General features: G+C 42.0%; 1 protein-coding gene across 4 annotated transcripts in view; it reads right to left on the minus strand.

Moving 5' to 3' along the window:
• Window positions 1–19,684, minus strand: part of Prkacb (protein kinase cAMP-activated catalytic subunit beta) — an 88,981-nt gene that overhangs the window by 4,158 nt on the left and 65,139 nt on the right. For all 4 annotated transcript variants that reach the window (XM_051165880.1, XM_051165879.1, XM_051165882.1 and 1 more), the window contains exons 6-9: window positions 16,743–16,869; window positions 15,002–15,097; window positions 12,139–12,261; window positions 2,657–2,821 (exon numbers count right to left, since the gene is read on the minus strand). In XM_051165880.1, coding sequence (XP_051021837.1) covers window positions 2,657–2,821; window positions 12,139–12,261; window positions 15,002–15,097; window positions 16,743–16,869 — 511 coding nt within the window. The remainder of the gene's footprint in view (window positions 1–2,656; window positions 2,822–12,138; window positions 12,262–15,001; window positions 15,098–16,742; window positions 16,870–19,684) is intronic.

A 19,684-nucleotide genomic window follows, 5' to 3' on the forward strand; every position in this document is an offset into this window, starting at 1 on the left:
GTTACTCAATAATGCTAAGGCAACAACAGACTAATTATTGTACAACAATAAATAAGAAATTAGATCTCTGCTTGACACCGAGTCTGTTCAAGTACTTCTGTGATGTGGTGGTAGGTCATCCGAATGGAGTGTGTGCCAAGCAGCAATTGTGACATCAGACTAAGGCCAGGGCCTGTGGTCATGGCAGGGACTGCAGTGATGGGGAGCAAGGTGCGATGGGAAGCTACCCAGTGTCAACAGATCATGTCAGAGGGTGGGCAGAGTCCATGTTTGTTTATGCACCAAATTATCTGCTTATGACTGGAGCCTGGACTTAGGCTCTCTCGGCCATCTTGCTTCCTGCTGTCCTGTCCTAACCCACACTAACAGTAACAGGCTTCTGCTGGTGGAGTCTCCACTGAGCTCAAGGTCACACTGTAATGGGCAGTTGCTCTGACTCAGGAGCACATGTACCCAGGTCCAGAGGCCAGGATCTGTCTGTCTGTCTGTGTCCTTTCTCTCTCTTTCCTCTCTCCTCCTGTTCAAACAGCCTTTCCCTTTCACAAATCTTCAAAAGTACAAGCTAAACAAGTAAACTTCTAGTATTTTGACATAATGTGGCAGTAAACTCTCTGTACCTTCCTTTTAGTAATAATGTTAGAAAGAACTTTTAAAAAGCCTGCACTGTGGTTCACACCTATAGACCCTCATATATAAACGTATCTTACCTGTAATCCTTCAAGTGCCAAGCCAGTGTGAGTTACAGAGTGAGACTAGCTCAAACAAACAACCCTGACAAAACCCAGAGATAAAAGAAGGGGCAGATTTTAAAGTGGTAATATGCTGGGATTTGAACCCAATGAACCTGAGGTCAAATTCAGAAGCTATATAGTAGCACTGAAATTTAAAGCAGTTAGCCTATTTGGGGTAATTTTTTTAATCAGTAAAATTAAAAGAAAAAAAACCCCAACAACCAAACAAGCATGTATTCTCTTTTTTGTAGGAAAACTTCAAGACTGATGAAAATTCCTTTTATTAGCCATAAAGAACTGTCTTCATGCGAGAAAATCTAAACAAGGCGGAAGCCACAGTCCTTGGCCCTGACGCTGGGACCTGGTGGGGCCTGACAGCAGCACTCCTCACATTGCTTCAGCCTTGCTGTGTTTGCTATTAGCTGAGTTTTAAAGTTATTTTATAACTTTGTTTGTATAATCTTTTAAAACTTTAATGAATTAGAAAAGCGGCTTTTAATATGAAAGAGACCGTTAACTTCTTTTTCCTCAGGAATGCTCTGTGGTTGTTCATCATGAAGTGTGGCAAGCCTCTGAAACATCAGAAGCTGTGGTTTTTGTGGGGGTGGGGAGGAGGAAAGCTAAATATATACACTTCATGCAAGCTATTTTTGACTTAGCATTTAAGAGTGGAAGGAGAGATAATGTTAACAGAGCAAAAAATCTTTTTCTTAAATTTCCCAATTTATTACAGAGTGAAGTAATTACTATTAAGTAACATGCTGTTGTCATTGTTATCACTGATTACCTGGGACATAGAGCTACTACTGGCCAGTAGAGTTGCCCTCTATTTAATAATGTGCTACACTAGTGTTAGAAGTGAGCTAAATTTAAATTTACATCCAGTGTTCATGTGGCTTGAACTTCTAACATGTAAGAGCCTTTTTAGTAAGCAAGCAGACAAAACAACTAGCCACTCAGTGCAGAATTCTCTCTGGATTCCTTTGACATTTATTAGCACAACACACTGATCTGCCTCCATCCCTGAATTCTGAGGTCCTAACTGGATGGGTTACGCCGACTCCACTAAGCACTCTACCCTTGGCACTTTGAAGAGTGCTTCGGGCCAGCACAGGGTCCCAGTTACTATTTGAAAGACTGCTAAGTAGATCAATGATTCCTAAAAGACAACATACAGTAATTACAGATACTTTGTTCTGACTTCCACAAAGCACGACTTTAATCGCCTCTAGTGAAGTTTCAAATGAAGGGCAGCTGCATCTGTAGGAAGATGGGTGCTCAGTAAAGAAACTGGCAGCATTCAGGGTGCACGTGCCAGTGGCTCTTGCCAGAGACAGGATATAAAATGAGGGAGATAAAAAAGTTCCTGTTCTCATGAAATGGTTTAAAATGAGACCGAGCAGATAAAGCAGCAAGGAAGGACACGCTTCTGAGAAATGTCACGGTGAAATAAGTTAATTCTTAAGGATTCATTGGACTATGGTAGTGAGCAAACTAGGGAAAAACCTTTGGGAGTGGAAAGACAGACATGCAGACGGTTTGACATGCGAAGGCTTTGCCTTCTCTGGGAAGACTCCATGGGGAAAGGGGCAGCCCAGTGAATGTCCCCGCAAGGCTGAAGCAGAGACAGAACATTCCAGATGGAACCTACACCAATTCAGTGACTTGTCTGGCTGTGTGCCAACTCTGAGCTGTAGACATTTTATGTTATCTTTTAAATGTGGACTTTAGCAGTTCTGATGTAGAATACTGTCTAGAGTCCACTTTCTGCAATACTGTCAAGAGTTAGTATGGGCAGGAAAATGTAAAGGGAAACACACAGGCTTTGTCTTTTATCCAAGGGAAAGTGCTCAAGCTGAAAGGATTTCTGCCACATGACCTCAGTCACACCTTTTCAAAGGCTTTAGATTAGGAACAGAGCATACCTTTCTCTGGTAAATAGCAATCCAGTCAGTTGTGGCAAACCACTTGTGGGTCTTTATGTCACTCACACCATTCTTCAGGTTTCCGAACCGCTTCGTCAGATCCACTTGCAGCAAGTTCCGTAGTAGGTCCTTGAGATCGGAACTGAAGTGGGATGGGAATCGGACCTGCCAAACACAGCACGGGGAAGCACACGTCAAGCTGCTGGATATTTCTGATTTGATTTCACGCAGGCTTTACTCAGGTGACAGATCATTATGGAAGCAAAAGGCAGCAGTGGAGACCTCCAAACACTTTCCACAACACGCCAGTCTCTGAGATCTGAGCCTTGCTTCAGTTTTGTTAAGAACGTAGAGGGGTCTCTAGAAACTTAAAGTGCGCATGTAGTCACCCCAACACTGTCAGAAGGCTCACCCATCTTCAAGAGAGATCCTCTTGGGCCCCATAAAACCTCTCTGCGACGTAAAGCTTAGACTTGTACTCTAAGTGCCACAAGTAGCATATGAAAACTAGTAAATTAGTAAATGCACTGAAAAGAGATCTTCCCAGGAGGAATCTGAAAAAGGCTGTAAGCACCCACACTGCCTTTCCAGCACAGAGTTCCGCTACATTTATTAGAGGTAAAAACCTTTCTGCTGTTGGGAAATACCATAGAAATGCCAGGGACACCAAGGAGACACAGCGTCAGCCATCAGGTTTGAGGGCCGCAGATCTGTGTGCTGCAGCACCCACTTTACAGGCCAGGGGAGGCAACCGGCACAGACAGCAATCAAGCAGCTTGCTTAGGACTGCAGAGCTGAGAGGCAGAGGCTGCAGCTCCCAACAGACCTGATTTCAGCACACATCCTCTCATTGTTCTGCACCACTCGTGACTAACAGACTCAAAATGGTATCCAGAGTCATCTAGATGGCGTAAGTTTAAACTTAAAATTTTCTGTAACTTTCATCTTTCTCACTAGAAGCAATCACTGCACGATAAGGAGGATCTACTCTCCCCTTTAAATACCACGACAGCGACAGGGGCTCATGAAGTCAACAGCAAGTCTTCAAACAATAAGACACAAAGGTAGAGGGTGGCAGTCGTGACAACAGGTACCAGATGCTGGCGAGGATGATAAGCAAAGGGACCCTTACACATGGCAGTCAGACACACATTACTTAGCCACTGTGGAACCAGTAAGGAGAGTCCTCAACAATGAAAGTAAAACTACCACACACTCAGCTTTCTGCCAAAGAGCCAACCCAAGCTGTCACTGAGATCCTCGTCCATCCACACTTGCTGAAGCACCAGTCACAGTCGCCTTGGAATCCATCAGCAGATGAGTGCAGAAGGAAAATGTGACCCATATGCCCCACTCAAACACATGTTTTGTCTCTGCGGACCCTAGATTTTTATACAGGTGCATAGACTACACATACACATTTGTAGTGTCTGTCTGTCTCTCTGTCTGTCTCTCTACATACCTACCTACCTACCTATATGAGATGAAAGGAATGAGCTTGAGGTTAGGAAGGAGAGTAGGAGAAAAATAAAAATAAAGGCATGGGGTAAGAATATGGTTCAAAACCATGATACCCTGAAACTGTCTTTATGAGGTCCATCACTTTGTACAAAGAATATTTGCCGTTAAAAATGAATGACATTTCCTTTCTGGTGTTACACTGTGGTGCATTTAAACTTTTTAGGTTAAAATATATGCCGTATTCCAAGCAGCTCTGGAATACTTTCATAATTATGATCAGTTATGAACACTTTAGAAAGTGAAATTATGAGTACAGAATACTGGAGCTGGTGAGAGCCTTAGGTATATACTGGAGCTGGTGAGAGCCTTAGGTATATACTGGAGCTGGTGAGAGCCTTAGGTATATACTGGAGCTGGTGAGAGCCTTAGGTACATACTGGAGCTGGTGAGAGCCTTAGGTATATACTGAGCCCCTGAGCTCCAGTGAGGTTGCAGCCTGGTCACTGGGATTTTGGGGAAGTTACTCAGACCTCAATGTGCATGTTTATGAGCTTCCTGCCTGTGCAATAAGGCAGATCCGGAGCCTGAAAGGGAACATCTGAAGCTAGCAGAACATCGGGGTTGAGCAGGGGGCAGGGTTACTGGGTGTGGCTGGTGTGGAAAAGGTGTCTGTAATGTGACCTATGCCACCTTGACTATTTGCTTCTATTTTCCTTCATTTCCTAATCAGGGATTGTTCAGATGGGATCAGTTTCTCAACTGACTACAGATTTATAGAACAAGTTAACAGTATCAGGACTATCTGCAAGGCTGAAATCCACAGAACATCTCCGAGACAGTGCCTCCAGGGTGGGCACCAAAGATGAAAGCCACAGCATGCGGGCGGAGCCCACACTCACTACCTGTGTCCCACATGCAGCCCTGCTCCTGACCATGGGAGCTGACCTTAAGAAGTACGGAATCAACACATGAATCCAAATCCACTCCATCCAACCCACCATGTGCTGTGAACTCATGTGCTTGGGACATACAGACAAGTAATAAGGCAGAGGCATGCCTTCATGGAGTTTCTATTTCTATGAGAAAGACTCATGATCAACAATGACAGCGGCTAGAGTGATCCACGGATGTGACTGTCCCTCCTCAGGAAACAATGCTGTAAGGCCTTTGACACTTCCTCTGAAGAATGTGGGGGATCAGTTCAGTGAAAAGTTTTTACTTTTCTTTTTAAGTCATTTTGGTTTTGGTTGTGGGTACTGAACCCAGGGCCTCAAGCATGCTGAGCTGAGTGCAGCACGGACTGCAGCCTCAGCCTTCTCTCGTAGGGGTTATGGAAGTGACAGGATGGGACTTCTCTGGTGGCTCAGGTAAGATGACAGTGGAGATGGTAAAACCTATATTCAAGGGCAGAGCCAGAATATTTCCCATGTGTTCATGCAGAGTCAGGAGTTACACATGATCACTTATTTCTGCTCTCTAAAGTCTGAGCCCAAAGGAAGACTCTTGTAATGTTGCCCAGAATGGACTCACACTCCTGGGGGCCAGTGATCATTCTGCCTCAGTCTCTGAGCAGCAAGGATGACAGACACCCAGCAGCACTCTTGGTCAGACTGTCGTCTCCAGAGAAGTATCTCTCCTTTAGTATCAATTTGAAGTATATATGCGCTCTGTGACCTATGAAAAACCCCTTTACCTTCTTCAATTTTCAATTTGTCCAATTATAATATGAGGGAACATATTTTATTTGACAGTATTAAAAATCACTAACATTTATGAAAATAGCTTTTATTTTATTATGCCCAGTAGAAATGCATTTCCCATTTTTCAGTCTATTAGATACCACTTTTATCAAGGAAAGAGCCTGGAAGATAGAAAGTTATAATTTAATGTTTTCAAATACCCAAATCCAGTCTTATGTAGAAACTCTGATAGAATGGGAGTGAAAGGATAACATAACCTTGTTTTACAGGAGAAGCTCTGTGTATACAGCTGCTGTCCTAAGGGACTTGGTCAAATGATATTATGTATCATGTGAAAGCCAGCCCAAGCAGAGCAGATCTGACGGACTCTTATATTTTCAGCACCAATTACAGGCTCATGTATTCCAACGTTGGAACAACTATTATTTTCTGCAAATTTAAATTTATTTCTCAAAAGCGAAGTAACATCCAAAAAGCAAAGCAAGGTAGACTGTTACAGTATCCATGATTTAAAGTCACTAACTGGTCTTACTAACAGCCCTCTCCCATTCAGCAATAAAATAAGTCTGAATCAAATTTGTCTTCCCAGAGTTTAATTACAGAAGTTATGAAAATGATTTCTGCAGATGGAAGCAGTGTCTTGCTAATATTCTGCAGTTATTGACATGGGGGGAAGATTATGTAACTAGAAACCATTTTTATGCACTGGAATAAACTTACAAGGCTTATATACTCAAAGAGTTTGCACACTGCTCCGAGCAGTTCTTTACTAACTTCTGGTCACAGCATATTGGAATATATTTTAAGAAACCCATTCTCTAAATGAGGTATTGCAATCTCAATAAACAATTTATCTAGCAAAAGAAATGCTATACATTAATGATATCTTCTAAAGATAAAACATTTTCATACACTAGGCTTTCTATAGATGTGTCAATATTCACACTACCTGCTGTCCTCAGGGGAACATCAGTCAGCCTGCACTCCAGAAGTGAAAAGAGAACTGGGGCACTTACATAGATTTGTAAGCATGGGTGCTGTATTTACAGTGTCTCTAAGGGAAATGTAACAGATCTAGAAGGGTGCAGAGGACCACTGTTCACTTCCTTCTCGTTTCTCCCCCTCCCTCAGAAGCAGTCAGAGTTAATACCATCTGCTCACTAAACCAGCAAAAGGCTATGTGGAAGCAAGTGTTGATAAGATTATTAAATCACCAGAACAAAATATTAAAAATGGCCCTGGGCTTTATGGAAATAGCACAGCTGCCTATCTTTCATGAGGACGACATTTAGCTCAGCTAGTGCCGTGCTTGGCTAGACTGAAACCTGAGGTTTAGTCCTCAACACTGCCGCACAAAGCTGGTCTTCCTGGCAAAAGCACTTGGGAGGTGGAGACAGGAGGACTACACGTTCAAAGTCTTGTTTGGCTACATGGTGAGGAGACCCAGTAAAAAAGAGCAGAGAACAACTGAATACTTCTAGGTCAATTTAACTATAGTCAAAGCCAAGTAGAAAATGACACTTAAGTTTCCTAAAAGAGCAGTGACAATGACCTCTTAGAAACAATGTTGTACTGTTTTGCATATGCATTTATTGTTTAGGACACAGGATGAGTGCAGAAAAGTCAGCATGGTAGGCAGAAGGCTGCTTCCAAGCCCTGTGCTTGTCAGACTGGGACCTTGAGTGACGCCACTTCCTTACACTGTAGGAAACTACCTGAACGACAAGTGTGATTCCCCGTGCACAGATCTACAGACACACAGGTTATCTGCCTGTGTGCTTTCCATTCTGAGAGTCCGAGCCTTTGTTATGTGCTAAGTGGAGGGCGCATGGGTTAATGGGCTACCATGAAGAAGCTGGGCGCTGAGTCTCTCACGGCTTTCACTGATCTGTAACACCTCTCACGTCTGTGCTTGGGTGAGCTAATATTGGGGCAGTTACATGAGTCCCTGTGCCTGGTCTCCCGTGGACTGGCCTGGACTGCCTTTTCCCTGTGCCTATCTGGGTTTCTATCCTTTGGCTGTAGCCAACAGTCCTCCCAGACTGAGCACACCTGGAGACCTCTGGGGACTATCAGTTATCCTTCACGTGAGTGCAGATTTCCCTTCAGCAAGAATGAATGAACTCTTTGGCCAGTACACAGCGAGGCCTGTGCTTCTGCACTGTCTTCCTGCAGCTCACTGAGGATGGAGGAATATTTACATCACATGGAATGAATTAAGACAATTTCAAATGACAAAAGTCAAAGGCTCTCAAGTTATGTTCTCTATAGCCGCTGTTACTTGATTACTCTGTCTTCACGTACCATCTCTGAACACAATTTTGGTTTATATATTTCCATCGGTAACATAGGCTGAGAGTGTTGTAAAAACCACACTTGATTCTCATTACAGACTACTGGCACTCAGGTGTGAAATGGAAAGACTACACAGAAACGCGGTGCATGCAGGCTAGGGCGCACACGGTAACTGCAGGATTGTAAGTCCTTTCTGTCAACTGTGCATTTCCAAGTTTGAACATTAACAGGCATGAATAATCTGACATTTAAATGCCACCTCCTCTGTTTTTCAAAAGCAAATGTGCAGGAGAGTCTAAAAGCTGACTGACCGTCTTTCTGTGCATTTAAAAATACCAGTTTGGGTTAAAATATTGTAATAGAGAAATTCTTAACAATATAATATTCAAATAGTGGATTAGTCACTTCACTTTTGTTTTAATTATTATTTTTTTCTAGACAGGGTTTCTTTGTGCAGCCCTGGCTATTCTGGACTCACTTTGTAGACCAGGCTGGCCTTGAACTCACAGAGATCCGTCTGTCTCTGCCTCCAAAGTACTGGGATTATGGGAGTGCACCACTGTACCTGGCTTTGTTTTAATTCTAATATTGGACCTATTTTATAACAGGGTTTAAGAAAAGAATGGAATGTTATTGTATCAAGCAATAAGCTTTTGGCAAGATCAGACAAAGCTATTAATTTTGTTATCTTTTATTGCTGTTAAGATGGTCCCATGTAGGCCAGCTGGGTCTTAAACTCCTGAACCTCTTGCCTCTAGCTCCCCAGTGCAGAGGCAGGCACGGACCGCCTCTCCCAGCACAAAAAAGTTTTTGACTGAAAACTGCAACTGCAGAGCTCCCAAATATAAGGCTAAAATTGGATTTTAGTGACATGAGCTATCAAAAGGAAAAGCTAGTTAACTTTCAATTTGGCTTATACCTACTAAGGAAGGCACTGACAGGCCTGCAGTGTGGACAGAGACACCTTTCGTTAGGATCTGAAGCTGAAACAGTATTATGGGAGAATTGGGAATATGACTTGTATTTCTCATAACACACATTCTAGAAATGGCACAGGGGCAATAGTCCACGTGATGAATTTTGCTTTAAATGGGCAAATGGTAGATTCTACCCAATATGGAGAGGGAATCAGTCCTATCATGTTACATATTTTATGCTTTTTCAAAGTGTGACTGCATTTAAATGGTTATAGCTTTAGAACATATTCAATTATTAAATATAAAATATTAAAATTTGACATGAAATGAAAAAGTCACAAACAGCTGAAAAATTATATTCAAGGGAGAATGACAGCAAACTGAAGTTAACTCACAGCAAGAGAGATGCATTCGTTTTAACTAAAGCAACTGTTCTACATAAACAACGTAATTTCCACAGCATCTTTGTTATAATTTGATTTCTTATGAAGAAAAATAAAAGTAGTATAGTAAAGGTTCAGGAACTTTTTAATTACCTCTAGTTAAATTATCTGAAACATTCCTATAATTTCTAAGTTTCCATTCTGCCTACATTTCTGCTCTGCATTAATAAAACACTCTCCTCTTACTTCTAGTTCTAATATATTTTGGCTTTCGTATAAGGCTTCAGATGACCTTTGGCTCTTATTATTTTTTAAAGTTTAAGTATTCACTTCTCATATTCTCTCTTTTTAAAGATTTATTTACTTATTATTTATATGCATATGTATGTGTGTACCTGCATGCGTTTATATGAACCATGTGTGTGGAGAAGCCTGTGAAGGCCGGAAGATGGTGTCAGATTCTCCTGGAACTTACGTTATCGGAGGCCATGAACTGCCTGCCATGCCGATCTCTGCAATGCTCTTAACAGCTGGGCCATCTCTCTGCCTCCATGTTCTTATAAACAAGATCACTTCCTTTTCTACTAATGCTTCACCATGTTTTAGTTTTTGCACATTAAAAGTTCTTTTACTTTCATCATCTGGGAGGGAGGACAACAACAATGGCAGGAAACCCGAAGGACAGACCTCTGCGTCACAAGAAGAGCAGAAACCTGTCACTCTGAACACTACTGCACCCATCCTCCAGTGCTGCCTGCATCAGCGTGCACCCTGAGCATCACGCTCACTTTATTTACCTGAAAGAGGTATTTGCCTTGACAAAGTTAACGTTAATGCCGATGGTTAGCCCCTAATTTGTGAATACTAATCTAATATAAAGACTTCTCTAGAAAATGTAATAAAATACCAGGAAAAACAAAAATCTTGCGACTCTCGAAGATGGCACATACATTTTGAGATCTGGAATAACACTGGTGTGTGGAGGCAGGAATCCTTAATGGTTGGATAGACTGTTGGAGGTTGGTCTGATGTATTTTGATGCTAATTACTGCTTGTTGTCTTTGTGCCCCACCAGTACCTTGCCTAAGAGCCTAACCTGGTTCCACAAATGAAAGACCATCATCACCCCTGGGCAAGGCAAATGGGATGGGTGTGGCTACGGCTCCTGGGCTTTGGGAGACAGAGAGAATCTTGGGAGGAGAAGAGACTGGAGGAGAGGAGAGGAATAAGAAGGCTGCGTCATGGGTTCGGTGAAGGAGAATCACATGGCTGGCATGGGTGGAGAGCTGGCCCAGACAAAAAGCATTAGCAAGTATTTGGGGTTATGGATGGGACATAGCTCGATAGAAATTATTAGAAGCAGATGGCATGAGATTAACTAAGGTTATTTTAAAATGTAACAGGTGTCTGTGTCTTCATTCACTGCTAGCGGGTTAGAAAATACCACCGTAATAATAATTATAGGCCTGATAATAAATATTATTAGGCCATACTGATAAATTAACCACAGCAATAGACAGTCTAGTCTAGAGTGAGAAGCCTCACTGTGGCTGCAATTAATGTATATCTGGATCCCAGCATAAAGGATAAATCATTATGTTATCGGATATTCATGGTACTTTGTGAGTATTTAACACTGCAACATTTAAATTCATGGCCACTAAGCTCAGCTTTACAAAAATGCAGAGTGTGAATCCGGTTGAGATAGAAAGAAATGGAGACTTCACTTTTAGGCTGACTGACTTATCTCTGCCTAAGAAGATCATAAAATTACAACTACAACCAAAAACGTAGGTGCATCCATCTCAGGGCCATGTTTAAAGCTGACGGTCTATCCCATGGTAGCATTCTTCACAAAAACAAAAGGCTGCAGTACTCGCACATGCTCAGAATGCCTCCTCCTGTGAATGTTTATGATTACGTACATGTATGTAGTGACATGGGGGAGGGGCGCATGAGTACTGCAGAGAGGACAACTTGCAGGAGCTTACACTCCCATTGACATGGACGCTCCTGGGCATGTCCCCAGGCCCCAGCTTAGAGAAGACACCCTTCCTGCAGAGCCATCTCTCCAACCCAGAGCTTCCCTCTTCTCTACTGAAACTGACAGTAGTGGTTTCAGAAAGATCCCGAACATGAGTGAGCAAACGCTTTTGAAAGAAATGTTAGAGACTAAAAAAGCAAAACAAGGGCGTACAGAATAATCTTCCACAATGTTACATGCTCAGTCCACTCATGGTCAAGGACAATTGCTGGTTCCTGTTTGCTAAAACCCAGGCCCAATTATAATCACATTAAACATAGCAATTCTGCTAAAATCAACTCCGTGATTTCTTCTTAGAAAAGGCTGATCCAAATTATTTTTACTTCTAATTTTGATGTAATTCAAATCAGAAATCTGTTTTTAGAACACTTACATAAGTACAGCTCCTAAACTGCTCTCCAAGCACACATTCACATGAGGTCATAATTCTGATTTACAGGAATACTGAGAATAATTACAATCATACTTTTTTTTATAAACAAAAACAAAATTCTGAAAATGGAAGCTCCCTCATTACCTTGTTGACGTGCTTGTACAACAGCTCTTTGTCTAGAGGAACAGCAATACAGAGTGTTTCTGTTCCCCCTGGGTTAGGGCAAGAATCTGATATGGTTCTAACCTGCCAGCTTTAGCACCACGCACAGACAACGCCAAGGAAGGAGTAATTAGATCCATCACTTACCTTCCCAGAAACAATCTTCTCATAAATCTGAATCGGCTGGTCAGCAAAGAATGGGGGGTAGCCAGCAGCCATCTCGTAGATCAGCACGCCCAGTGCCCACCAGTCCACCGCCTTATTATAGCCCTGGGACAGAGCAACATCAGGGAAAATTAAGCCACAAGTAATTTCAAAATTATCTGGAAAAAATGTATGAACATGATTATAGCAGTTGTTAACAGCTATGTAGAACAGAATATGAGAAATGAATAAACCTATCAGGACAGGTTTGATTAAGCGAAGCAAAGAACTTTCAGATACAGGAGTTCGACATTAGAAAGGGCTATTATTACACCTTATTCCTAAATCACTGAGATTAACCCTGACAGGGAAGCCGCTCTGTCTCAGTGGGGGACTGTTGCTGCTATCCAGGAGCAGAAAGGAAACCAGACCCCATTACTGCTGGAGTCCCATCCCAGGCTGCAATCCGATGCATTAGGTTTGCAATGGTAGAGCTAGAAAAGTAAAAAACTCCAAAACAAAACAGGACTGCTGCTACAGCAAATGATGAGGCTTCAGGACAGCCTACATTCTTGGAACTGGGAGGGTGAAAACACTTGAGATAATCATGTTTATCTTAGTATCTTGAAAACAAAAATAATGTGGCCTCCAATCAGTACGAATGTTCAAGTAAGTACATGTGAATTTTGCTACTTGCTTGTCCGAGTCTCATCTCCTGAAGGCACAGGAAAGAAAATGTGCACAGGGTTTTGTGAATAGTGTATCAAAAGAAAAGGCATGTTCAAAAAAATATGTTGTGAGCCAAACAGACTTCAAAGGCTCTGATCTGTTTCACGTGCCCTTTTTATATCAAGCTTACTAAAACAATTTGTAAGAGGGTGCCTATTGATAATGTTTACATTAATATGTTTATACAAAGTTTGCTATCAGCCATGGTCCGTGTCAGCTAAAGATTATGAGAGGAAAAGAACAACCCCCTAGTCTGTCTTTTTGTTCAGGTGTTAGCTGTACAGACCATTTAGCTTCCTAGACATCAAATAAGTTATAGCACAGTACAACATGGGGATTTTCTTCTTTCCTCTGGTAATATATTTTATTTTAAGGGAAATTTATTATAATGGGCAGAGCATCTTACTTTACTAATAGAAATGGGATCAGTTGTTCACCTTTCCCGTCTGTGGAGTGTGTACTGTAAACACATCCATCAGCTACAAGACCATAATACTCTTGGACAGAGAATTTAAAAATCAGGAGAAAAATACAGGCAAAGGACATGGACTTATGATTGAATTTATAAACACATAAGAAATACTAAGGGGTAATTACATATTTGAAAATAAAACTCATAATCAAATAAAACAAGATAAAATTTATTGCCTTTTAAATTAGCACAAATTTTGAAGTCCTGGAAAGGATGCAGATGCCACCACACACTCCTGGTAAGTAGATAAAATGCTGCAATCTTTTTGGAAAACAACTTGGTAATTAAAAAAAGAAAGACTTATTTATCTATTATTATGTATACAGTGCTCTGCCTTCATGTACACCTGCAGGCCGGAAACAGGCATCACATTACAGATGGTTGTGAGCCATCATGTGTTTGCTGGGAATTGAACTCAGGACCTCTGGAAGAGCAGGTGGTGCTCTTAACCATTGACCCATCTCTCCAGCCCACAACTTGGTAATTTATATCAAAAGCCTTAAACACACTCATAACCTCTGACTCCGCAATTCCATTCTGAGGTGATTTTATAATAAGTTACATGAAATACAGGAGAAACTACTATACAGAAAATCCCAGAAAACTCCACAAACAAACAACAGCACAGTGACTACTTTACGGTGCATTTGCGCATAGGCATTAGCAGCACATGTGTGCACACTCTGGTGTGCATGCATGCTAATGTAAAAAATCCACACACAACCACACATTCACCATGATCTCAACTAGGACATGTGCTTACAGAGACGTACAAAATGTCTTTTCTTAAAGACTGTCTTTGGAACTACAGGATTTTTGGTTTCTTTATTTTTCTATAATCTCCAGATTCTGAGGAATGAGCATTTCATAGTGCACTCTAATATGTGTACAGGCGTTCACACTTATTTTGCGGTCAGATTATTTATTAAGTGCATGAAAGGAAGCAATGTGTAAAGCTAGCAGCAATGGTAATTAATACGTAAAGATTAATCAGTTAGACTACAAAGACTGAAAAGCTGCCTGATGAATGACAGCAAGGAAGCTCTGAGTTTTAACTACCCACTTAGCGTCACAGTCTCTGCAGGCTGTAGTCGGTCCTCCTCCTTACTTGCTCCTTTCTGAGCTCAGTCTTTCCATTTATTTCCCTTCCCGCTTTCTCCATCCAGAGGCGGCAAGGAAGACATGGAACTATCCCTTTAAGTAATGCTCCGTTTGTTGCATTAATGGCAGTGTACCAGCACCACTGTCTCCCATGTGGTCACCGGCCAGCCTTCAGCAGAGATCAAAGGGTTTAATTACTGTACTATTACTATGAAGCTAAAGCTGAAAATAACTTTCCAACTTCCCTCCGCTTAGTGGTAAGTTTGAGACAACGGGAGAACTGACAACTGACCCATCTTGTCTCTAGATGTGTGTTTTGGAGGACGCAGAGCAAGCCTTCCTCACTGGCCTGCTAGGGAAGAGTTGTGACTGTCTGGGGCTTCAGAATGGGGTCTGAGGGTTAGGCCATAATCTACTTCCAGGGTAAGAAGTCTCACAGTAGAGACTGTGACCAACTGACAGATTTCAATTCATAACCTAGAAGATGGCGAGCTTCTGCCAAGCAGTGTTGAGGCAGGAGTGTGCAGAGCCTCTCTCTGCTGTATGAATGACAGTGCCCAGTACCTTGCTGAGGATGATCTCAGGGGCCAGGTACTCTGGCGTGCCGCACAATGTCCAAGTCCTGCCCTTGACTCTTTTGGCGAACCCAAAGTCTGTGACCTATGAAAGCAAACAGAAATGTGAAAAGTGACTAGTCACAGAGAACAATGACCTGCACTTAAATACAAAGATAAAAATTCAGTATAAAGATAAAATACGTGAAAAAAAAATAAGTCAATGTGATTGATAGTAATTCATGAAGGCGACTATTTAGTGAACGAAGGTCAGAACAGCTGGAAACCCCTTCTCATCTCAAAACAAATAAACAAGTCTAGAGTGACAGGTCCTAGACATAAGCAACTTAGAGAGTGAAAACGAGGGATGAAAGCAAGGTTTCAATACAAAGTAAGTGCTGATAAAATATCCCTGAGTCCAGTGAGTCTCTGGCATGAAGTGTAGCATCAAGGAGAATCCTGTGCACACCCCTGACAGGTAAGCCACGGGAAGCCATGGCCTCATGCCATGAGAAGAACTTGAGAGCAGCCACAGGCACTAGCCACTGTGCGTGCAGTTAGGTCTCAGCCAGCCACATTCTACCTCTCCATCACTGGCTGAGTGTCACAGCCTGGGAAATGGTGACACAGGAGGACTTATGGTTTGCAGAGTTATCACTATTAAAAGAGGCCACACAGATTGAGTATCCGTTATCCAAAATACAAAAGTGTTTCAGGGTTTGGATTTTTCCAGATTTTTTAAATATTTCCAAATGGACAGTGAGATCGTGGAGAGAGTACAGGCATAGAACAAGTTTTACAGGCACCTTACAATCACAGCCTGGAGGAATCTCAAACACTGTCATTAGGCACATTTGACTGCACCCATCATAAAGTCACCTGAGGAATTTTCCATTTGTAGTGTTATACCAATATGCAAAAGAATTTCAGATTGGAATCTTTTATTTGGGTTTCAAGATGAAGGGGTTCTAACCCTGTGCACACAGGACTCCCAGCACACATGACTACACTCACACTTAGCTGCTGTGCACACAGGACTCCCGGCACACATGACTACACTCACACTTAGCTCCTGTGCACACAGGACTCCCGGCACACATGACTACACTCACACTTAGTTCCTGTGCACACAGGAACTCCCGGCACACATGACTACACTCACACTTAGCTCCTGTGCACACAGGACTCCCAGCACACATGACTACACTCACACTTAGCTGCTGTGCACACAGGACTCCCAGCACACATGACTACACTCACACTTAGCTCCTGTGCGCACAGGACTCCCAGCACACATGACTACACTCACACTTAGCTCCTGTGCACACAGGACTCCCAGCACACATGACTACACTCACACTTAGCTGCTGTGCGCACAGGACTCCCAGCAGACATGACTACTCTCACATTTAGCTGCTGTGCACACAGGAACTCCCGGCACACATGACTACTCTCACATTTAGAGTCTACTGTTTCTTTCTGCAGGAGCCTAAGCTTAGCTCACAATCACTGACTCTAGGAGACTCAAACAGGCACCTCCCTTGATGTAGTTATTTACTTATCTGCAATAGCAGAACTGTGACATCACTGTCAGCCTTTTAGATAGAGCCAAATTTCTCCCTTGAACCAAAAATAAATGAATGAATAAAAAAATATAAATAAAAAATCAAACACTGATAGTTGGGGTAAAATGTGTGAAGCTGTCTCTCAGTGTTTTGCAAACGCATACATGCCATGTGTTCGAATCCCACCTGGATGTAACCCTGGTGGTCAATCAGGAGGTTTTCTGGCTTGAGATCTCTGTAGATGAGGTCGAGGGAATGGAGGTACTCAAACGTTAGCACAATCTGAGCTGCATAGAAACGAGCATGGGGTTCACTGGAAAAGAGAGAAATAGTGGGTTTCTGTCAAATGGGTAACGAGTGTTCAGTAGTGGATTGTACACCAAATGCAAATGGAGTGGAGGTATGTGGGGAGAGATATTTTTCATTCAAATGTTGGTGAAGAATTTGTCATTTTCCAAATATCTATTGCCTTCAATTAATACTACCATTTACGGAAGATATTTCCTATATATAATACATAATATAAGACACATTCAGGAGGAAAAACACAACCTTAAAATAGTTATCCCAAATTATCATTGTCCAAATCAGGAGATGGTGACGTCACTGTAGTTACAGCTGGCCTTGGGATGAACGGGAAGTAGAAGTGCGTCCCATGGTCTGGACAGCGTCATCACAGTCACAGTTCACACGCTTCAGTCACGTTCCTCACACACTTCAAGGGCTTAAAGCGTTTCATTGCACAGAATCGCCTAATTGCACTCATCTGAAGATGAGCACTGTTTCACCTATCTGAAATAGTCCCTTCTTCAGACTGACAGACACTCAGCAGTGAAAAGCATCGTATCAAGTACCGGTAAGAACAACACAGGAAATCCCATCTAGAGATATAAGCAATCTAGTCATGTGAGTTTACAATTCTCTTGCTCGACATGTTTATAGTCACATATACAAAATTTGTATGTTTGTTAAAAAAAAAGGTGAGGTTCTTGTACATAGGCCATATATCTAGAAACTCTGACATACTAGTGTAATTTTCATGCTACAATCTTAGTAGTATTTGAAAATGCTATACCAAATGTCTAATTGGAATTTATAGTTAATTTTCAAATACGCTCACTGAATGTTTGCTACTTTGCCTGATAAACTTTTATGACTTTCAGATTTGTGACTTTAACAACCTGAATTATTACTAGGCTTTCCCTTAAGAGATGGCACCAGAATCAGAAATGTGTTAACAGAATTGGACACTTCCTGTTCTTTCTGCCCATCAATACATTCCCCAGGTCTTTGCTGCATTCACTTCAGGTGCTCAATAAATACTGGTTGACTTCAGGAAAAAGCTAAACACTTTTAGCAGTAATATTTTATCGCACCCTCTCCCCAGCTTCCAGTTCCAGCCTGGTCCCTGCCAACATTGCAGTAAAGAGTGAGGGGTGCTTCGGAACAGGTATTGGGAGTCTCCTCCCCGGTTCTGGGGCATGCCACCTCAGAAGCTATGAGAATTTGATCTGGAAGGCCATGCTGTATTTTCTTTCCTCATCTGTAAATATGAGATCTGCTCAGTGTTGTATTCCTTGTTTATAGAAGCTAATGCTTGGTAGAAGAAATATAGAGAATATGCCAATCTGTAGAGATGTGAAAGAATATTCAAAATGCAACTTGGCATTGGCTATTAACTGACTGAAAAGACTGATGAAAGCCACACTGAGCAACACTTAAATCCCGTGGCATCCTGCGGGTAAGAACAAGGAATGTGTGAGAGTTCAGGAACGTTATGTCCCACTAAATTATCTTAGTCACCTTGCTTTCCTTTGCATCGTTTGGCTACAGATGTGGGTAGCCACAAAGCAAAGAAACAAGCGGTTGCAGAAAAGAAAGCAATGCAATGAAGGAAAGGTTTGGGTGTGGCTTGAGATAGCTACAGGGGAGCACGAGGATTCTGGACCTACTTAGGGTGATGGGAGAGAGGTGAAAACAAGAAGAAAAAGAAAATCATCAACGTCAAACAGAAGCCACGCTTCATTACATAGGCTCCATACACGCTGGGGTCCCTATACTGAAGGCCAATGAATGAAGCTTGCTCAGGCCTCAGGACAGTCACGTAGCTAATCCTGCCCATGTGTTACTCTCTCGTAATAACGCGGCTCTACCACCATCCTATTCTGAGTTGTCAGTCCCGCAGGAGACCGCCCTTAGGGTTAGCTGAAACTCACACTTAGGTTTTAGCTGAATCCTGACTATTGAATGAAACTGATTCTGGTCTTAATTTTAGATGCAATTTATGAAAGATTACTAATTTGCAATCATAGTTATGTGCCTTGTACATAAATAAAACTCGAGATATGTTAGTAATAACCTGGCATGTGACAAACTTAAATTATGTATATATTTAAGAAATCAAAGATATTATAATTAAATCCTTCTCACCATATCATTAGTATCTTTATATCTCCTTCCTCATATTCAGTCTAGAACAATAGTGAGGTCAAGATGTGTCCAAACCCCGAAAATTTTGTCCGGAGACTAGCAGGAGTCAGACTGCTTCCTCCCTGCTCTGGGCCTGCTTGTCCAAGTGCAGATATTCTTGCGACCCCCACCTCTGCCACCCTGAAGTAGTCACATAGCCTGGTGGCCAGGTCTCAGGTTAAACTTCCTCCCTCCTTAGAAGGTCAAGTCCAGCAAGCACTGGAATTCCTCTTCATGCAAATGAAGCACTCCCAGCACCTTAGCCCCAGCCAATGATGTACCCACACCCTGAAAATCCCTACCCACTCCCCAAGGTTTATATAATCCTTGTTCCCCTAATAAAGAGAGCTGTGTCCCTGAAAACTGCTGTGGAGAAGGCTGGTTCTCTCACACTCATGCTCAATGAGATCCTGCTGGCCCCCATTGGCCGCAGCTATGCTCCTGTCCCTCCAGTCCAGCCCAACACACCCAGGATGGCAAATGCCCATTAAATATTATTAGAAATCACAAAGCGTATACTGTTATATGTCTTAAATACTATTATTTTAAAATACTTGTTTTTTTAAAAAGTTAATTTTTGTATTTTTTAGAAATTCTTCACAATTCTTCAAAATTCTCACAATACTTAGCAGTAGAAGAATATTTAAATATTTCACAGT

Source organism: Acomys russatus, chromosome 23 (assembly GCF_903995435.1).
Source record: "Acomys russatus chromosome 23, mAcoRus1.1, whole genome shotgun sequence".
NCBI classification, from domain to species: Eukaryota; Metazoa; Chordata; class Mammalia; order Rodentia; family Muridae; genus Acomys; species Acomys russatus.